The 20,648-nt window shown below is 48.1% G+C and overlaps 1 protein-coding gene across 1 annotated transcript in view; it reads left to right on the forward strand.

Moving 5' to 3' along the window:
- Positions 1-15,947, forward strand: part of NGF (nerve growth factor) — a 52,266-nt gene extending 36,319 nt beyond the window's left edge. The window contains exons 2-3 of the mRNA XM_025872630.2: positions 8,413-8,539; positions 15,058-15,947. Of these exons, the coding sequence (XP_025728415.1) occupies positions 15,070-15,795 (726 nt within the window). The 5' untranslated portion in view covers positions 8,413-8,539; positions 15,058-15,069 and the 3' untranslated portion in view covers positions 15,796-15,947. The remainder of the gene's footprint in view (positions 1-8,412; positions 8,540-15,057) is intronic.
- Positions 15,948-20,648: the final 4,701 nt, after the last annotated feature.

Consider the following 20,648-nt stretch of genomic DNA (forward strand, 5'->3'; position numbering starts at 1 on the left):
GGTCACACAGCTGATAAGGGGTAGGGCTGAAATGCGACCAACCCCAGGCCTCAGGGTGTCCAGTGGCATGTTTGTCAAGGGAAGCACCTGGACTGCAGAATCACTGGTGGCCCTTTCTTTACAGCTCTTGAAGTCTATCATTATGTAAAATCACAACTGAGATTCTAAAATAAATTAGTTTATAGTTCTTCAGATCTTAAACATCTAAATTTACCTCTTTAGAAACAGCAGGATGCATGGCTGGTTGTGTGTGTGTGTGTGTGTGTGTGTGTGTGTGTGTGTGTGTGTGCGCGTGCGCGCACATGTGTGGTGATGGAGTGGGTGAAACTGACTGCCCTTATCTTTGGAATTTCTAATTACCCACAGTGTTCTGGGTCCCCAGAGACAGATGCCTGCTGTGAGTCTCTTGTTAGCTCTGGACTGAATTGCACCAAGTGCAGAGTTTTTCTTTTCTTCATGATGTCATGGTCAAATAAAACCTAAAAGAAGAAACACTAGAAGATTGGGAATGTTCTGAAATATACTTAGAGAATCAAGGGACTTTCGAAGGGACAGCAGGTTTTCATCTCCCCTGACCTTTTTCCTAAGATAATGAAAGAGTTAGATGAAACTCCTTCAAATAAGCTGAAAAATGCCCGTCAAATAGCCCCTCATTATAATTAACCACCCCAGTGATGTTCTGACAGCCCCCATCAGGGATATATGTTACTGTGTGGTAGGAATCCATTTGGGACTAGGATAGTTAAAGCCGTACACAGGAAGTAGCTAAAACAGCATAAAGCCCCCTGACAAACACACACATGGAAATAAATTCTTCATTTCCAGTTCTTATCTTAGCCTCGGGTTACCTGGGATTTGCATGTGCTGCGTGCCTGGGCAAAGCTGGGCTGAGTTATCTCTTTCATGCCTTGAGTCAGATTTTCTGGGTGTGAAGTCAGCAGACAAGCCAGGAAACATCAGTGCAAAAGAGTGTGGAGCTGGAGACACGGTGGCAGCTGTCACTCCAGAGTGGTGTGGTATGGGAAGGTGTCCAACCCATCTTTGGGATTCAGTTTCCCCTTGTGATGTGTTTGGTGCTGGCTACTATGATCCAGGTTTTCATGGATGCAGGGTGGTTGAGGTACGGCAGTGTTTGCAGAGACTGAAGTCCAGCTGCTCACACAGAAACGGCCCTGACTCATGGACGAGTGTGTCTCACAGACAGGTATGGGTGTCTCACAGACGAGTGTATCTCAAGGACAGGTACGGGTGTCTCATGGAGAAGTGAGTATGTCTCACAGACAGGTGTGGGTGTCTCACAGACAAGTGAGTGTGTCACGGACAGGTACGGGTGTCTCATGGACAAGTGAGTGTGTCTCATGGACAAGTATGGGTGTCTCACGGTCAAGTGTGTCTCACAGGCAAGTATGGGTGTCTCACGGACGAGTGTGGGTTTCTCATGGACTATGTGTCTCACAAACAAGTGTGGATATCTCACAGACAAGTGTGAGCATCTCACGGACATGTGTGGGTGTCTCACGGACAAGTGAGTGTGTCTCATGGACAGGTGTGGGTGTCTCACGGACGAGTGTGGGTGTCTCACGGACAAGTGCATCTCACAAACAAGTGTGGATGTCTCACGGACAAGTGTGTCTCACAGACAAATGAGTGTATCTCACGGGCAAGTGTGGGTGTCTCACGGACGAGTGTGTCTCACGGACAAGTGTGGGTGTCTCATGGACGAGTGTGTCTCATGGACAAGTGTGTCTCACAAACAAGTGTGGATGTCTCACAGACAAGTGTGAGTATCTCATGGACGAGTGAGTGTGTCTCACAGGCAAATGTGGGTGTCTCACGGGCAAGTGAGTGTATCTTACAGATAAGTGTGGCTGTCTCACGGACGAGTGTGTCTCACAGCCAAGTGTGGGAGTCTCATGGACGAGTGTGTCTCATGGACAAGTGTGTCTCACAAACAAGTGTGGATGTCTCACAGACAAGTGTGAGTGTCTCACAGATGAGTGAGTGTGTCTCACAGGCAAGTGTGGGTGTCTCACGGACAAGTGAGTGTGTCTCGCAGACGAGTGTGTCTCACGAACCAGTGAGGGTGACGTTTTACTGGGATCCTTACATTCAAGTCCTATAGCCTGTTCCTTATCCCTCACCAATTGAAAGATGACCTGCCTGCCTTTTTTAAAAGCCCTGGAACACTGTGTGTCTGTTAGGCCAGGATTTTTCTTGTTCTGTCTCAGAACTATAGATCTTTAGCTTGCCTTTATTTCTGAAGTTACATCTGAATTGCATTATACACTTATGTGCTGTAACATCGGTTGACCTATTGCTTGGAAAACATACCACACACTGAGAGGAAAAGGCTAGCTCAAGAGTTGCTGAGGACATTTAATCCTATAAAGCAAGTAGAAGATAGGACTTGGATCCGAGTTAACATTCACTGGCAAGGTTTTGTTTTCATTCATGCATTCCTTCCCAGGTGGTCACCCGAGGTCTGCAGCAGGTTAGAAACCTCGCTAGGTGCTGGTATTATCGAAAACAACCTTGGACTCCAACCAACCTGAGAGTCCTTTTTCCCCAATACTTCTGTCTGCTCTTAGTCCCAAGTATGGGAATGGCAGGCAAGGAAAGGCCAAAAGCAGAGCTGAAATAGATCTTTTTCTTGTGGTTTAAGGATCAGCCAGTTGGAACCAAGAAGATGTTTTTTTAGGGTTGCAGAGAAGTTTGAAAAATGATTGGATTGTTTTTGGCACTGAAATGTAGATTATAGATATATCATTAGTATTACTAAGCTGACGGGCTCTAGTACGAGGACTGTTATTTAGCAGTACATTCTTGCAAAAGTGCGCTGCCCTCAGCTCTGTACTGGAAGGCTGCTGTGTTTAGATGTCTTATCTCCCACCACCACGTTGGTGTTCTAATTACCCACGCTTTGAAAACATCTCTGCGGTGTTGGCATTGCACAGCTCATGAATCCAGTCAGGTAAATACCATGCAGATGGTGGCCAGCCACACACACCAAGAGACCACGCACATTCGTAGCAAATGCTCCTTGATTCTGAAGCTCAAGGTCAGCCAACCTTGGTGGTTTCTTCCTTAAGCTACCTGACTCTCTGGAGAAATGCGAGGGTTTTGTAATTTACCTCAGAGTCTCCCAAAGAGCCAGAGGACCATTTATCTTTTAGAGAAACGTGGCGGGGCACTTTAGAATTGTTAGCATTGAAACTTTCAGTCAAAAAGCATAGCAGTTTTGCTGAACCTTAATGTCTTCCTAAGTCCTTGGTGCCAGATGCGCTATTTTCCTATTGGACTTGCCAAAACCACTAAATAGTTAAAACACATCAAATCATCTCTAAATGGCCAAAATTGAATTCCGCCCCCACCCCCACCCCCCGCCACAAAAAAAGAGCTCCTAGTCAGCAAACCTCATGGTCGTGTTCCATACTAGAAAATTTCTGATTAGGCTAAAAATTAGGAAAACAGACTTACAACACAAAAGACTTCAAATTTCTTTTTTGCGTACAGGCTCAAAGTAAGAACTACCAGAGAAAGGAGAGAATCAAGGGGAAAAGGTCACAGCAATGAAAATCACAGCAAGAGCACCAACTATTATTATTACTATTATTATTCCCTCAACTACATGCTCTTAATGCCTAACATCCCCAGTGAGTTTTCTCAGCACAGAGAACTCTGGCTGGCAGAAGCTGGGAGAAAGGAAGCTGCAGTTCACGCCAGCTGCTTGGGCATCTTTGATGTGGCTTAGGCCGTTCTTGGGACTAGCCATTGCTTCCGAGCTCGTGCGAGGAATGGTCCAAGAGGTCTTTTTGGTCAAGCATCCCCAAATCTTTGGTATTAAAATTGCCAGCAAATAATCCTTGGGTTTAATAATAAGCTACCCATAGCTCCAACCACCAAACAACATTTTAAGCGGTATGCAAGGAGTAAAAAGAAAACCTTCCAATTCACGAACATCAGTTATATCTAGACAGTTGGCGGGGCAGAGGGTAGAGAGTCTGGAAGTTGTATTCTTGTTGCCTAAATGTGACCACGTCTGCACTTCACATTTTCTGAGATATATTACTTTCTTGATAATGTCTCTTAATTGCTAGCTCATCAAAGCCAATGTCAAGCTTCCTCTTCCTCCTGTATAGCAGTTGTTCTCAGCCCTGGCTTTTTCCTTGGGATCACCTCAGGAGCTTTACAAAATGCTGATCCCCAGGCAGCACTCCGGAAGAGTTAAGCTATAATCTCTGGAGAGGGGACAGGTGTCAGGAGTTTGTAAAGCTCCTTGGGTGATTCCAGTGATCAGCCAGGGTAGAGAGCCACTGCAGTAGAGGATTTGGGGGGAGGAGGGCAGTGGAAAGGGGAAGCTAGGAGGTAGATGAAACCTTCCACAAAGTTCAAGCATGGAGGACTTGGCAGGATGCTGACCGACAGTTAGCAGGTTGCAGTTGCTACAGCTGATGCCCATCATTCCCTGACAACTCTCCAGCAGAGATTTAGTTTCCTCAAACTATATACTAAGTTGGATTTTCAACTATTTGCCATTGTCTAAGCTTCTTAGCTGAAACTGACCAAAAGATCTCATTGAGACCTTAAGAAAGTGAAGGGGACACTGAGGTAGGCAACAACAGAGAGATATTCAAGTAGGCTTAACCTCAGGTGTCCTCTGAAGAACCTCTAGTTCTAGCTAACTTGACGCTGGTTCGTCTGGGGTTCTGGGGTCAAGGTATAGACATAAGATGGATTATAATATGGAAAGTTCCAATCAAGCAGGCAGTCCACAGTAGTAGACTGACTCTTGGTTGACCCTCTCGCTTGGCCCTGGATCCCTCACCCCATGGGGAGACTGCAGATGGAGGAGAGCCAGAGTAGACCCTCTAAAGCAGTGATTCTCAAGCTTAGGTGTGCACATAATCACTGGAGGGATTGTTAAAACACAGATGACAGAGTCTCACTCATCATTGCTAGGTCTATGGTGGAGCCTAAGCATTTGCATTTCTAATAAGTTCTAAGATATTGCTGATACTACTAAGGCCCACACTTTGAGAATCACTGCCTTAAACATGAGATCCTGGACAGACTAAAGTTGTCCTGGTCTGGAAGAGGTACACCAGACTTCAAGAGTATTCCATCATGCCCTGGAAGAAGGAATAGAATATGGGTCTGCGATGAGCTTGGCTTTATTTTCATGCACTTGTAAAAGGGTGAGAGCCATCTGATTAAGTGATTACCTCATGAGAACAGACAGGGTTTTAAAATAGATAGGCATTTGGGTTTCTTGTCCCTCATATCTTTGCATTAGAAATTGGTAATATTTAAATCAGACTTAATTTTAGAGCCCCAACCTTCACTAGCCTAAGACTAAACACAATGACAGCAGCATCTATGAAAATCATTTAGTGTTTCAGTATTCTGGACAGGGAATTGTTCTCTCCAGGAGCAAACTGTCTATACCTACACTGAACAAGATAAGGTCAAGGGCATCGGAGATGCTAGACAGGGTCTCAAAGATAGCACTCAGGCATCTAGATTGGCAAGTGACCCTGGTGCACCAAGGTGCCTTGGCCCAGATAGCATCTATAGGGCCAGGGAACTTTTTGTGATAGGTCTGGAGCAAACCCCCAAGAAGACAGTTCTATGTAGAAGTTGTGGGATTTTTTAATTAAGATTGACCTTCTCTCTCCTTCTTATCATCTAAACTGGAGGCCATCCTGGCTTGTAATAGAATATCCAGAATATTTCTAGAGAAAGTCACTCTTACTTCCCTGGTTGTTCCATAGAGGCAAAGTGGAGGCCTTTTATGTCACACAGGAAATAACAGTGAGTGGGCAGGCCACTGCAGTGAGCTCTGCAAGCTCATAAGCACCTACTGCTGTACAAGACCCATCACCGTTCCTTTCACCAAGCCCGCCTTTGAGCTGTGTTGAATCTCTAGCCAATTCTTGAACTCTGGGGGATCTGTGATGCCTTTCCTTCCTTTCTACCCTGATGAACTTCTATTCATCCTTAAGAACCCTGCTCAGATGTTACATCCTCCATGAACCTATGTCTCTGGTTAATCTGGACAGATAACACTAGTTCCTTCTTTGATTAGTTTCCATATCGTGTCAAATACACATCATACTAATCACACTGCGCTTCAAATGCATGTTCCTGTGTTTGCCTTTCCTCACCTCTAGATTATTTTCTCTTGGAAGTTAAGTATTATGTTATATTCTTCTTTGTGTCCTTAGCACCTAATGTAGTGGTTGGCACAAGGCCTGCAAGTTTTACTGTTTAATTAATGAAAAAAAAATAATTCTAGTGTTTGGGTGGGAGTAACATTACTTAAGAATCCAGTAGGGATACAGACTGGAAAATATTAATTGACCTCATAGAATCCCAGATGATCAGGGCTGGAAACCTTAGCTATCATCATAGCAGTTCCTTGTCCTGTGGAGGAGGAAGCTCAGAGATGCTTAAAGATAGTAAGTCGTTTATCCAAGAATCAGAGTGAATTGGACCAGGATGCAGCTCTGTGGGTTCCAGTCTAACGGTCAGTCAGTCTTGGCCAAATGCCCAGATGAAAAATTTGTGGACTGGATCTAGACCTTCTTTCCCAGGAGTGATGGAACCAGGCCCCACAATGCCCACCTATTACCTGGGGACATGCCATTCTCCCTCTCCAGTGCTAAACCCAACTCTGAGAGAGCATGGCAGTGTACTTTGCCACAGAATCTAACATTTTTAAAGGGTGTTTAGGTAAATTTCCATCTCTAGACTTGAACCCCAATTGATTATTGGAAGGTTTTTCTAGTACTTCTGAGGCAAAAGGATATTTTGAGCAGAGTGGGTAAGGAAGAGGAATGGAAACATCCCAGTCCTTAATTTTATGATTTCTAGCAACAGGAAAAACACTCCAGATGCTCTTTCAACCTCCCTGTCCACTACCTTCTCTATGTAATTAGGGACTTGGTGGCGTCATTGACCTTTGCTTCCGTAGTACAAGATGAGAGAGGGTTGAAGGAAGATAAGTGGTGGGAGTCCACACTGGAAAAAACATGATAGGGAAAGGGGTTTTGGGAATTGGAGAGAGAATATAAACAGGAAGGATACAGACGTCATCTAGAACTTTTTGGGGGGGGTACTCAATCTTTCACAAGTTCTACAATAGACATAATAGTTCATTGATTCATTCATTAAAAGTGTCATTCTCCTGCTTAAAGCCCTCCACTCCCTTCCCGTTACCCTTAGGATAAAACCATAGCTCCAACTATGTCCTTGCAGACCTGGTTCCTTTTACCTCCCCATTTCACCTCCCTGCATGTTCAGCAATTTTGACTTGTTTTTACCTCAGGGCCTTTGCACTTGCTGTTCCTTTTGCCTGGAGAGTTCTCTCCCTCATTCCTTTTCATCCTTCAGATCTCCACCTGAAGACCACTTCCTCCGAGAACTCTTCACTGAGCGACCTGTCTACAGGATCCCCTCGCTACACCCCACAGTCCCCCTCTATCATCATACCTTGTGTATTTCCTTCATGACATGTAAAGATTCAGGAGATATATTGTTTATTTATATAAGACTGTAAGCTCCATAAGAGAAGAGACCCTGTCTGTCTCATTCACTGCTGCGTCCCCAGCACCCAGGTCAGTGCCTAACAAATAGCAGGGGCTCAGGAAATATTGTTGAATGAATGAAGGAAGTACTTACATATACAAGGTTTATAGAAGTGAGAGGAGAATTGAAAACTTCCATTGCTTCTAGGAACTACAACCTAAACTTACAACCTCTTTTTTACAAACTTAAAAATACAGCCTACTTTTTTTTTTCTCATTGTATCATCCATATATCTTCTGATTGATAAAATTTGACTTTTGGCATGGTTCTCTGAGAGTCACAACCCAATTCTATAAGAGTTTTCTGTTATCATCTATCGAGTGGTCAGGTTGTCATATTTGCCACCATAACTCATCTGGATTTTTATCAAAGTACCAACTTGTTCTCAATTGTCAGGGCTTTTTCTTCCATATAATTTATCTTAAGTTAGGCTGTCCCAAGTTGGGTCTACTACATCTGCATGTGTGTAATGTACAGAATAATTTCCATTTCAGTGCTGGGTTAGGAGTCTGCTGGAGCAGGACTCTGGGTGGGACTGGAAGCACCTTGTTGGGACCCATGGCCTGCATCCAGGCAGAAACCAAGTGCTTTGGCACAAGAATGGGAGGCAGGTGGCACCATAGGTCTATGCAAGGTCAGCCCCTGGCAATTTCAGCAGCTAGACTCTAGGTCCTTCCTGGATGCAGATGCTGGTAAAGTTCCAGAACTTGGGAAATAGGGTTTGTCCTATTGGCACATCCCTCCCCTCCTGCCTAGGGTATAGCTATCCATCTGCTAGAGAATATGGTGAAGTACTCATCTAATGCCAGCTCTCTCATCCCACAGAGTCCTGGCCTGTGGTTGTGCTGCAGTCCAGGGGGCTGGATGGCATGCTGGACCCAAGCTCAGCTCAGCGTCCGGGCCCAATAACGGCTTTTTCAAGGGAGCAGCTTTCTGTCCTGGCCACATCGAGGTAAGCACTTGAGGGGCTTCTGCCTCACCAAGGCTCCTGGCTCTGGAGCATCCAAGACAGCTGGAAATAAGCCCCAAGCTGAATAAGGGGAGTCACATCTAACTGCTAATCAGCAGGGGTCTGGTGTGGGTCCTAGTGATCCAGCACATGTGGCCCTCCCTAGTCCGACCGGGAAAGAATTCTGCCATGCTTTCAGCTGGCCCCACAGCTTCCAGGGACATGTAAAGAGTCTGAGCTGCCCACCTCTGAAGTAACAGAACACAGAGCCTCCAATAGACAGACAGAGAGCATCAGTCAGACCCTCCACACAGCTCCTGATCAGTCTGAGCAGGCAACCTCTTGAGATAAAATGTCCTTGATCACTCTCATGCACTTGGCCATGGGGTAGAAGGTGGGGAGAGCTCCAGATCTGGGGACAGAGGCCAGCACTGAGTTCCACTGCCACTGGGTGTGTGCCCACATCAGGGTATTTACTCTTTACCTCTCTGTTTTCTCCTCTGTACAACGGGAATAATAAGGCCTCCTCCCAGGTTTGTTGTGATGGTTAATGAGGTACTTATGCCCAATAAAGGATAAAGGTGATAATTGTGATCTCCCCTCATTCATTTTAAGATGTGTGTCTAAGACTGCAGACCAGTAGATCCCGTTCCCAATAAAGCCATAGGTGCCTGTACCCGCTAGTACTTTCTGGCTGTGTATTTCTATCGTGGGCATTTTAAGTGCTTTTGGACCAAATCTACCTGATGCCCAGAAACCTGACAAACCAAATATGAAAACAATCGAATACCCAGGTATTCCCCGGTGTCCAGATTTGTGGCATGAGGAAGATGAAACTTACAATCTGTTAAATGGAATTCTCGTTTTGATGTTGGTGACTGAGTAAGTGTAGCCATGGGTTCCAGTGAGTGGGGCCTTGGAGCTCTCTCTCTGGAAGGTACTGAGGCTGAGTGACACCAAGCGCCCCACAGGCAGAGCCTGCCACTCACTAGCTGCAGAACCGTAGGTCACTCAGACTCCCTGACACCTGTGTCTCTCCTCTGTCTAGTTCAAGGATTGGACTAGATCGCTGGTTCTCAAAATGCAGTCCCTGCCCAGCAGCATCAGTATCACCTGGGAGCTTGTGAGAAACGTAGATTCTTGGGCGCCCAGCAGTCTGCAGTTTAGCAGACTCTCCAGGTGATTCTGATGCTCTGAACCTCTGGACTTGATCATCTCTGCTGTCCCTTCCAGTCCAAGCTTCCCCCGGGAGATGCCAGCAGAGGCACTCCTTGGGTTCTATCCTGGCAATGCTGTTCTCTGTTGCAGCCTCAGGGGTACCTCCCTGGGGAGCTGAGGAGCCACAGAATGCCTCTCACACTCCACACAGGTCCTGACAACTGGGGGTGTCCCAGTCTTTACAACTGAAGACAGCAGCATGTTTACATTTAGAGCGAGGCCAAGTGTACATCAAAAATGACCCTTGACCCACTCTCATAACGTGGCTGGCGAGTAGGATGGAGGAAGAGGCTGGATTTCCTCAGCCACAGGAACTTGGCCTCACTAACACTAGTGACCCCGGCTCACTGATCCGATCTCTGGGCCCGGAATCACTAAAGCTCTAAGCACCAGCCCTCTGAGGCAGGAATCATCATACTCCCCTGGACAGCGAACCTCCACGGCCGTGTTCTCCAGGTGCTGTCAGCCCTCCGAGCCACAGGGTTGTGGGCCAGTTGCTTAGCTCCATCCAGCAGCTTGATCACCTCATCAGGTGCAGCCTGAGTCTGCGTGAAGAAATTTGCAGGAAATTTCTGTCATGTTTGGAGCATAGGAACCACTGGAAACCCACAGAATGTACCACTGATCCAAGACAGGGCACAAAAGTGGGGGAGCCCTGAATAAAAGGCACCCCCCCACACACACACACACTCTTAAACATTTATTCTCCACTCAGGCTAGGAGCAGGACAAATACAGAACATTCAGCAGTGACACAGAGCACCTTCCAACATGCAAGCCCCTAATGGCATCATCCCCAGCTGATCACTCAGGTTACAGGGCTCTGCTTATTGAAGCCTCAGTGAGAACTGCCATGTCTTCAAGAGAAAGGCTTCAAAGGTTGTTCTTAAAAATAAATAAATAAAACTCACTCCCTGGTTCACGTCAACCAAGGAGAGAATATTCTCTTATAAACTGCTTTTGTTCATTATATCACTAGAATAGAAATCACACTTGTTTTTTCTTTTATTTCTCCATTGATGATTTTTTAAAAGAAAGTTTTATTTAATTTAAAAAGAAATAGCTGAAGGGGATTAAAGAGTACACTTAATCATGATGAGCACTGAGTAATGTATAGAATTGTTGAACCACCATATTATACACCTGAAACTCATATAACAATGTTTACTGGAACTACAACAAAAAGCTTAATGAAAATGAATAAATAAAAATAAAAATATTTGCTATTGTCACTGCATTATGAGAAAATGGCAGACATGGCAACATTCTCACTTGAAAAAAAAAGCTAGGAAGTATATTTTAAACATAAAAAAATAAATAAAATTTTAAAAAAAGATTATGGGTGAGTCAGTTAAAAAAAAACTTTTATGAGAGGTATATTTGCAACATTTTCAAATATCTTAATGAAGCAATCTGTCCCTAATGCAAATCTCCACTGTGATGAAATGCCATCCGCTACCATGCGTCATCCTGACAGCGAATCGAGAAGTCACAGTTGACGTTAAGAACTTTGTGAGGTCAATTCAGTAGAACCTGCAGAGTGCCAGGCAGAGCAGCAGCCTGCATAGCTGCTTAAGCTGGAAGCATGTCCGAGCTGGAAGATTCCTTAAGAATCAGCAGTCACATGGAGAAGTGAAGGAGCACAGAAGCAAGGGACTCGTCCGCACGCTCACTGATTCTTACAGCCGGAGCCACCTGTGAACAGTAGGTCACCTGGACACAACGAAGATGAACTGGATGCTTTTCTGCCTCCAGGGAGTTTGCCTGGAGGTGGGAGAAGACGAGAACACAACCGCCCTAAGACAACATTAAGGAAATGCTTTACAGAGGTGGAGAAGGGAGAGAGTCTTTGCAGAAATAGAAAAAGGTCCCCCCCCGCCGCACCCAGTGGAGGTGGTATTTAAGTTGGATGTTAAAAGGTGATGGGAAGGAATCCAACCAACAGAGGCGGAGAGCAGAAAAGGCACACGGAGGGCAAGGGAGAGTATGCCTGGCATAGAAGAGTCTGAACCAAGGACAACTGCTCACCACTGGACCCTCTGGGCGGGTGATGTGATCAGAGCAGTGCTTCAAGAGGTTAAATGGGGTGGCTAGGGACAGTAGGCACTGGAAGAAGAGAGATAAGGGTCCAGAACATCAGTTGGGAGACGGTTCTGTGACGTGAACTAGGAACAGGAGGTGAGAATAGAAAGTTCAATTTCAAGAGATGCTACTGGGGAACAAAACGCAAAAGGCTGAGGTGGGGAGGACCAGGAGGAAACAGCAGAGGCCAGCGCTGATCTGAGGTTTGGAGCTGGTGAACAAAGGGATGGTGGTTCCAGTACCAGAGTAAAGGAAAATGTTGGAGAAACACATTTAGGAGGGTGGGGTGCAGGGAGATGTTCACAAGTGATAGCAGCTGGGGAACTACGTCATAAGCTGTCAAGCGGTCCAAAATGGGACTGCTGCTGTTGAATACAGGGAGGGCAGTGAGTGATCAACCGAGGAGTAGGAGTGTGAAGATTTTTGCTTGGGATGCCTTGCGTTTAAAATGTCAATATCCGTGGAGAGTTGCTGGAGGTTCAGAACTGGCTTTCAAAAGAGCAGTTGGGCTAGAGGTCCCCGTATGGGCATCAATCCCACAGAAGTCTCGGCTGACTCCTTAGAAGAGGATGAGCTTACCAAAGGGGAGACTGGAGGAGGAGGTGGGAACCTCTCTCTGGTCATGGGAAATAGGGAGCAGGTTGTCCCTTATTACCAAAAAAAAACCTAAATTTTAGTGGTTTCCTTTTTCCATTTCCCCATCCAAATTCTAAGTGTTACTAATTTGGATATAAACAGATGAATTTTCAGTTTCATGTCTTCTCTCTTCTTCTATCTGATGAGAGATACCGTGTATTGAGAAGAAAGAAAAAGAGCAAACCAAGGGGCTTGACTTACCTGCCAACCAACCAAATGATCGATTCTGTAGCAGTTGGCTGGACAATTATCTGCCACACCATTAGCCAGCAGAATCAGCGGTGGTCAAAAGCCCAGATGTACCACCACCTCCTCTGCATGGCCGGCTGGAGGACTGGAGTAAACACCAATGTTTTTCAAAGTAACCCAAGAGAAAAGAATTTGGTGGTTTTATTCTTGGTATCTCACCAAAGAGCTGCCTGTTTCCAGCTGAAAAAAAAAAAAAAAAGCACAGTATTGAAGAGAAGAATGCATCATTTTGAAACAGATTAGGAACGCAGCATGCAGCCATATCATCCACAAAATCCAAAAGAAAGCATGTACCACAATGAAAAGAAGGCAGGTAGTGAGCTTCTCGCGCCACCCCCATTCACTGCTTCATTCATTCTCCTTATATTTTTGAGGACTTAATGTGTGCCAGCACTGCACATGGCCCCGGAAATATCTAACTCCAAACAGCACAGCTTCTAAAGTGCTCTCAAGGTACTCAATTATCCACCGCACTAGGAAAGGTGGTAAGGTTATGCACAAGCCGCCACGGAAGACAAGAGAGGTGCACACCGAGGATGGAGTGACTAGGGCAGGTGGATGAGACACGGCTCTGCGCTCCAGGACCTTGGAGCCAGTGGGGAGACAGGCTCAAATCATCAGGCTTGAAAAGAAGCCCAGTTGAGGCAATGAGTGTGCTATGAAAAGGTGTGAATGGAGTAGGCTCAGAGAGCAAACAAGCAGCAGTGTGACTAAAGAAGACAAAGTCCGTCATGGTCAACACAGGACATTGGAATGACTCAGAATTAAGTAGATGTGTGCATACCTTTCAATCCTCGCAACAACCCTGTGAAATAGTGGTTACAATTTTACCAATGAGGAGACTAAGGCTCAGAAAGATTAAGTGATTTTCCTCTGCTATCAAGTAGCCGAGCCGGGAATCCAAACAAAGTTTTCTAACCCCAGATCCAATGCAGAATGACCCGTGGGAAGGGGGAGAAAAAGGGGGAAAGAATGGAATAGAAAGTTAGAGCACCCTCTCTAGGGGATGCCTCTAACCCTACCAAGATTTAGGGAGGCTTCACAGAGGAGGTGACATTTGATATCCATCCACAGTTAGCTGCCCTAGGGGTGGTCACTGGTGGGCAACTCTGGTACGGTGTGGAGCCCCATCTGGCCCATGCTCCAAAGGGGTTTATACTGCCTCACGGGGACAGATGATTTCTGCCTTTTGCTCTATACTCACATAGGAGTAAATAATAAAAAGAAAAGGCATGTTTAAGAATGGAAGACAAGGGCACCTGGTGGCTCAGTCAGTTGGGCATCTGCCTTCCCCCCGGGTCATGATCCCGAAGTCCAGAGGGTCGAGTCCCGCATCGGGCTCTCTGCTCAGCAGGGAGTCTGCTTCTCCCTCTGCCCCTGCTCTCTCTCTCTCTCTCTCTCTCTCTCTCTCAAATGAATAAATAAAATCTTAAAGAAAAAAAGAATGAAAGACAAAGTGAGGGGGAAGGAAGGAAGGGTAGACTGGCTTAGTAAGGGGTCAGCTTTGGGTTCTGTTCCTAGTTGTGCTGATGACTTTAGGCCTCTTGGTTAATTTTCTGTGGATCACTTTCCTTGTATATGAAAGAAAGATTATAAATCCTAACCTAAGTCACAGACTAATGAGAAATTAGAAATGAATGCACTTGAGACGTTTTAAAATGTCACACAACAAGGAGCTGTTATCAGCGTCGATATTTCTCAGTGCTGGCTGGTGGCTGAATAGGCTGGCAATGCCGGTCCCAGAGCTATATACTTTTTTTGCCAAACATGATGCTTCATGGGTTTGTAACAAGGGTTCCAAGTCACCAGATCTCAGAGCCGACCCAGTGCTGCTGTCTGAAGAGGGTGTATTCAGGGCTGAGGCTTCAAGACAAATCCCCGGCAACCCTTCCCACTGCCTTCCCAGGGGAATCAAGCCGTTGGGCTTGACACAGTGCTAAGGACATATTTCAGACACATACTGTCCACCCACAGCAGCCTCAAGGACTCAAAGGACCCTGTATATGGTGCTGCCAAATTCACATGGTGCCAGAGGGCGGAATTTCAGGGGCTTTGTCCCTTCCTGAAAAAGCCCACCCCGTGAATGGCGTGACCATACCTCCAGGTCATCTGAGCCAGCCCTGTTTACGCCTATTGTCCTATGTCATTGTGGCCAGCAGCCCCTGTAGCTCTCAAAAGTCTCTCGGTTTGAACGGTAAATTCCAGGGTCACCTTGCCCTTAGACTCCCAGGTGAAATAAACCTCCTTGTGATCCTCTCGGGAGGTTAAGACCCAGAAACTGCCTTTGTACAGAACTTAGCGCCCCGTGGACTAATCCCCGTTTCTGTTTCCTTCCAGGTGCATAGCGTAATGTCCATGTTGTTCTACACTCTGATCACAGCTCTTTTGATCGGCATCCAGGCAGAACCCCATCCCGAGAGCCATGTCCCAGCAGGACACGCCATCCCCCAAGCCCACTGGACTAAGCTTCAGCATTCCCTTGACACAGCCCTCCGCAGAGCCCGCAGCGCCCCAGCAGGGGCAATAGCTGCAAGGGTGGCAGGGCAGACCTGCAACATCACTGTGGACCCCAAACTCTTTAAAAAGCGGCGGCTGCGCTCACCCCGCGTGCTCTTCAGCACACACCCCCCACCTGTGGCGGCAGATACTCAGGATCTGGACGTGGAGGCCGGCGGTGCCACCTCCGTGAACAGGACTCACAGGAGCAAGCGGTCATCGTCCCACCCTGTCTTCCACCGGGGGGAGTTCTCGGTGTGCGACAGCGTCAGCGTGTGGGTGGGGGACAAGACCACCGCCACGGACATCAAGGGCAAGGAGGTGATGGTGTTGGGAGAGGTGAACATTAACAACAGTGTGTTCAAACAGTACTTTTTTGAGACCAAGTGCCGGGACCCCACGCCCGTGGACAGCGGGTGCAGGGGCATTGACTCCAAGCACTGGAACTCATATTGTACCACGACCCACACCTTCGTCAAGGCACTGACCATGGACGGCAAGCAGGCTGCCTGGCGGTTTATCCGGATCGACACAGCCTGCGTGTGCGTGCTCAGCAGGAAGGCTGGGAGAAGAGCCTGACCTGCAGGACAGCCCCCACCCTCCCCGAGCTCCCCCTCCACACCCTCCTGGGCCCCTCCCTACCTCAACCTGTAAATTATTTTAAATTATAAGGACTGCATGGTAATTTATAGTTTATACAGTTTTAAAAAATCATTATTTATTAAATTTTTGGAAGCATCCCATGTGCCAGCACTCCAGTCATTTTCCCCAGTGTGACCCTCTGCAAGTCTTGGGACATTGCAGGGTGAATTACCCACAGTGTCCCCTGGCTGTCACCCTCACCCCACCCCAGCCAGTTCTGCAAAGTTCAGGGAAGGCTGACTGGGTTCGCAGATTCGCCTAAGCCGGACATGATTAGAAAGGGAAGTCTGCTGGATTACAGCTTTGATCTGCCTTCCAGAGCCAAAGCTACCTAATCCTTGGATTACCTGGCCCGCCGCCCCAATGCATGAGCCTCGGGAAGTTTGTGGAGCCTCAGCAGAAACAGGTCCCCCACCTCAGAGTCCCAGAGGGACTCACCATATAGTAGGAGGAGGCTTGCACCAAAGACCTATGGGACTGGCTTGTTTTTAGGGGGAGATCTGCTTTTGGCTGCAATGCTGTCTGGAAGAATGGTAATGAAATAATCGCATGAGAGCTGTCATGGTAGATCTGATTTCATGTTAAGACTGCCTTAGGACTAATGGCAGGTCCTCCATTTATCCTCCAGAGGCTTCCTGCAGAAAGACTGCATTACCCGAGAACACAGGAGGGCCTCCGTCACTCTTGCCACCCACTGACAGCCCCACAGCAGCTTCCAACGGCCCCAACATTGGCCTATAATCAGGGGGGCCAGAGACCTTCCCAGAAAGAACTTTTTGATTTCTAACTGGGTGATTTCCACAATTGACCAAAGGTGGGAGGGGTCAGGGAAACTGGAGAGTAGATGGCGGTGGGGAGAACAGAGGTAAACAGAGTGAGAACCGATACAAAAGCCAGGAGGTTCAGAGGAAAGGTGGGCCGAGCCAGAAGGGAACAGCGACTTCCTGCTTCTCCCCGACAGGGGAGCGGGAACAGGAGAGGGGAGAGGAGAGGCAGGTGACATGGGGGCCACGGGGCAGAACAAGGAAGAAGGTGTGTCGTGTTTAGCAGCACCGGTACCCTGGGCCTCCAGAAACTCCAACACCCTGTGTAGTTGTGGTTGGGGGGGGGGGGGGGGGGGTAATGCTAATCAACACTGACTACTTCAAGAGCTCCTGGCCAGAGATGGGGGTGAGAGACTCCAGGGGCCAGTCTGGAGCAGGGCTGCACCCATCCTCCACCTTCCCCTGTAACTTATTTATTTTTTCCCTGAAGGCACATTTTTCCCCCAGCGGAGCACTTACATTGAAATGGAATTTCTGCTTTCCTAGCCATCCCTTCCTGCCCAGGGTGAAAGGCCTACTCTAGGTTTAGACCCAAATTGTCCCTCTGATTTAAAAAAAAGAAAAAAAAAAAAAAGCAAATGGTCATATTCATTCCTCTGTAACGTCGTCTATCCCACCCGCCCCCCAAACCAATCCAAATAGGGCCAGTTAGAAACGTAGAGAGCTTTGGCAAGCGAGGCATTTGATTAGGATGAAAAGTATGATGAAATGAGCCCTGTTTTTCCTATCAAAGCTACTCCATTGGAATAAAGATTCATGCTCAAGAAACACCAACCAGAACGTTGCATGCTGAGATGCTTGGTCACATAAAGGCTGGGGAGAGGGAGCCCTCCCACCGGCCTGTGTCTGCGGCTTTTTCCCTGGGCTCCAGGGCCCGTGACCTCAGCCCTCCTGGCTCCGCCTGAAGACCGCTCCTGGGGGGCCTTCCTCCTCGAGCCGGCAGTCCTGCGGGGTCCTGGCTATGCGAGGGTGGGCAGTGAGGGAGGCATTTCAGAAGCTCCCAGCCCCGAAGAAGCTTCGTTGGTGAGCAGCTACACCAGCATGAAGAGTCTGGGGAGCTCATCCCCGTACTGCAGGCCGCTGGGACATCTAAAATAAATATTCTGGACTCTCCTGGCCTGTCTGGAGGGAAGGCAGCCTCCAAGCCTCTGAGGAAGCACGGAGGCCGAGGGTCAGGGAAGAGAGTTCCGGAACCTGGACTGGATCACCCGACAGAAGAACCAAGCGGCATCCGGAGACCTTGGAGGATAGGAGATTTATTCAACACCAGTGAGCTCAAAGGAGAGTGGTCTCCAAAGGCCTGAGCCCCAAACACAAACAAAGGGGGCAATATATACATTTCTACTTCTGCAGACTTGGCCCTTTTGGTGCTTGCGGGAAGCGGGGCAGGGAGGAGCACCCGGATTGGTGCCCGTAGGAAGCAGAGCAGGGAGAACCCAGAAGAGCCCCAGGGCAAGGACTGGGACTCTCTCGATGGCCCGGTCGGCCGTCTTAGGACACAGATTTTCCTTATCACGAGGAGCCCCCCCCCCCCACTAACCCAAGGCCTTCCCCAAAGGCAACAGAGCGCGAGGCCCAGCTCCCGAGTGGCCGTGTGGGAGGCAGTGTTTTCACGCCATGCGCGGGGATATCAGTTCGGCCCAAGAGAGTTGGAGCAGTCCAAAAATAACCCCGAGCCTGGTGGTTGTGCAGCTTGCACTCTGCCCCCACAACCCAGGGGGGAGCTCTGCCTTCCACACCCAGCCCGGCTGCCTCGGAGAGGCTGGCCCAGGTCATCAGGGCGCCAGACACTTGAACACATTGAAATAATAGCTCACAACCACCCATTATGTCCCCCTGAGGGGCGGCAGCTGCAGAGCCCACCAACCTTTCCTCCGCTCACCACGTTGAGATTTCCCGCCCAGTTCCCCCAAAGCCCGGAGAGTCGGAGCAGATCCCCTCCCCTCGGCAGGCAGCTTCCTCCACCGGAAGACCTCCCTCTAGCATGCCAAAGAAAACTAGTGCAGACCCAGGCTCATCCTCAGCCGGACACGGCCCAGGCCTCCTAGCAAAGCAAAAATCCTGGTTCTGGGAAACGAGAGCAAGATGGGGCCTGACTCTGGTGTATATTCCAAGTCTGTCCCTCTGACCTCTACCCTCCCCCCCCCAGCCAGGGCACTAGGCGCCCCTAGCTCTGCTTCCGCCGCTAGCAAAACACCTACCACAGAGAGACAGATTTTCAACTGCCAGCAAACGGTTAGCTAGTTTCATCCCCATGAGATATGGGAATGCTCTTCTTCGAAGTCTCACCACTTTCTCCTCTGTGTAATCTGCATTATGGGAGAAGGGTCCACCCCAGACCTGGAGGACAGAGGACACAGGGGCAGGGTCTGCCCCTCATGGGCCACATGTTCTCTGCTCCTTGGAGGAAAGGGGGCGTTCGGAATGGGGGTGCAGAAATGAGTGCAAGTGTGGGCTATGAAGATCACAGGGGCCCCACTCGGCAGTGACCTCAGGCTTTCTTCCACAGGCCTGAATGGAAGAACAGGAGCCCCCAGGCCCCTGGCGCTGAGGAAGGAGCTGGGTGTGATGCCACCGACAAGGGGCTCGGTGTCAGCAGAGCTAGGTTCTAGGTCCCACTCCCCCATTCCTCTCTGTGAGCCTTGGCAAGCCACAGCTCCTCTTTGGCCTCAGATCCTCAGCCGTGAGATGAAAATAACCATTCCTATCTCCCAGAGTTGTGACCATGAAGTAAAACCGCATATTTGAAAGTAAACGGCCACATCCTATGCAAGTGCAAGGCAAAGGAATTTATCCTCAACAGAACAATTTCTGTGCTGACTGTAGGAAGGTAACAACTATGCTGGTACTCAGGAAACATTGGTTTTTTGGCCAAGGTATCAGTCGGGTAAAGGAAACCATTTGGTCCGTGGACGTCATGGGATATGAATGTGGGTATGGCGTAGCCAGGCCCAGAAAGGTCAAGAGCGAGGGAGTGGGCTGTGGAGTCAGACAAGCCAGGTACTTCTACTTAGGCTGTGTGACCTTGGGCAAGTTGCTTCACTTCTCTGAGTTTCCATTTCTTCATCTGTGAAATGGGCATAATAGTAGCACTTTCTCAGAGGGCCTAGAGATGATTATAGGAGATAATATGCAAATATACATAAGCACCTGGCACTTCAGAAGTATGTAATAAATTTTAGTTTTGAAAAGCCGAGTTGGCTGCAAAACCCTAAAAGGATGTTAGAACAGGGTGGAGCAGCTTTCAGCAAGGCAAGGCGGTTCATGAACAGAAAGTTTCATAGATGCCTCATAGGTTCATTCCATGACAGGTAATATTAATAGTGACTGCTAAGCAGTTCATGTGGCTAAGCTCTGAGCAAGCCTCTGGCTTCTAAAACTAAGACCACCTTAAGGAGAGTGCTGCCAGTCGGGGCTTTCTGTTTGCATGCATCACTGCCAGAGGACTATTCCACGGTTCTCTGGGATGTGTTTACTCCTCCAGCCTTTGGCAAGTTTATAAACCATTGGCTCTGAGCATTTCCACGTGTCAAGCACGTGGGATCTGTTTTGTTCCAGCTTACTTGGGTCTGCAACCAAAAAAAGCTATGACCTTCTCAGCATTCACCTGGGTTTGTGGAGATGGCTCAGGAGGTCCAGGGCCAAGATTAAATTCTTGCAGCAGAAGCCTGAAGAGACTCCCTGCAACCCAGGGCTGCTCCTTAAAATCCAGGATGCGTTCCATCTGTGTTCCCCTTGGCATCCGGCCCGATCTTGCATGTGACAGGCACTGAATCAGTGCCTTAGGGCAGGTAAGACAGAATTTAATTCCCATCTTCTTCTCCACCACCCTCATCACTCCCACCCTGTCTGTGCCTACCCTGTGTCAGCAATAAATGGGTTAAGTGATTAAAGACGAAGTCCTTCCTGAGGCCACTGCATGAGAGTCATCCTAGAAGCTTTCGGAGGTTGGTGTCATGGCGACGA

Source organism: Callorhinus ursinus, unplaced genomic scaffold, assembly GCF_003265705.2.
Source record: "Callorhinus ursinus isolate GAN/ISIS: 27379988/994484 unplaced genomic scaffold, GSC_fseal_2.0 scaffold9, whole genome shotgun sequence".
In the NCBI taxonomy this organism is placed as follows: domain Eukaryota; kingdom Metazoa; phylum Chordata; class Mammalia; order Carnivora; family Otariidae; genus Callorhinus; species Callorhinus ursinus.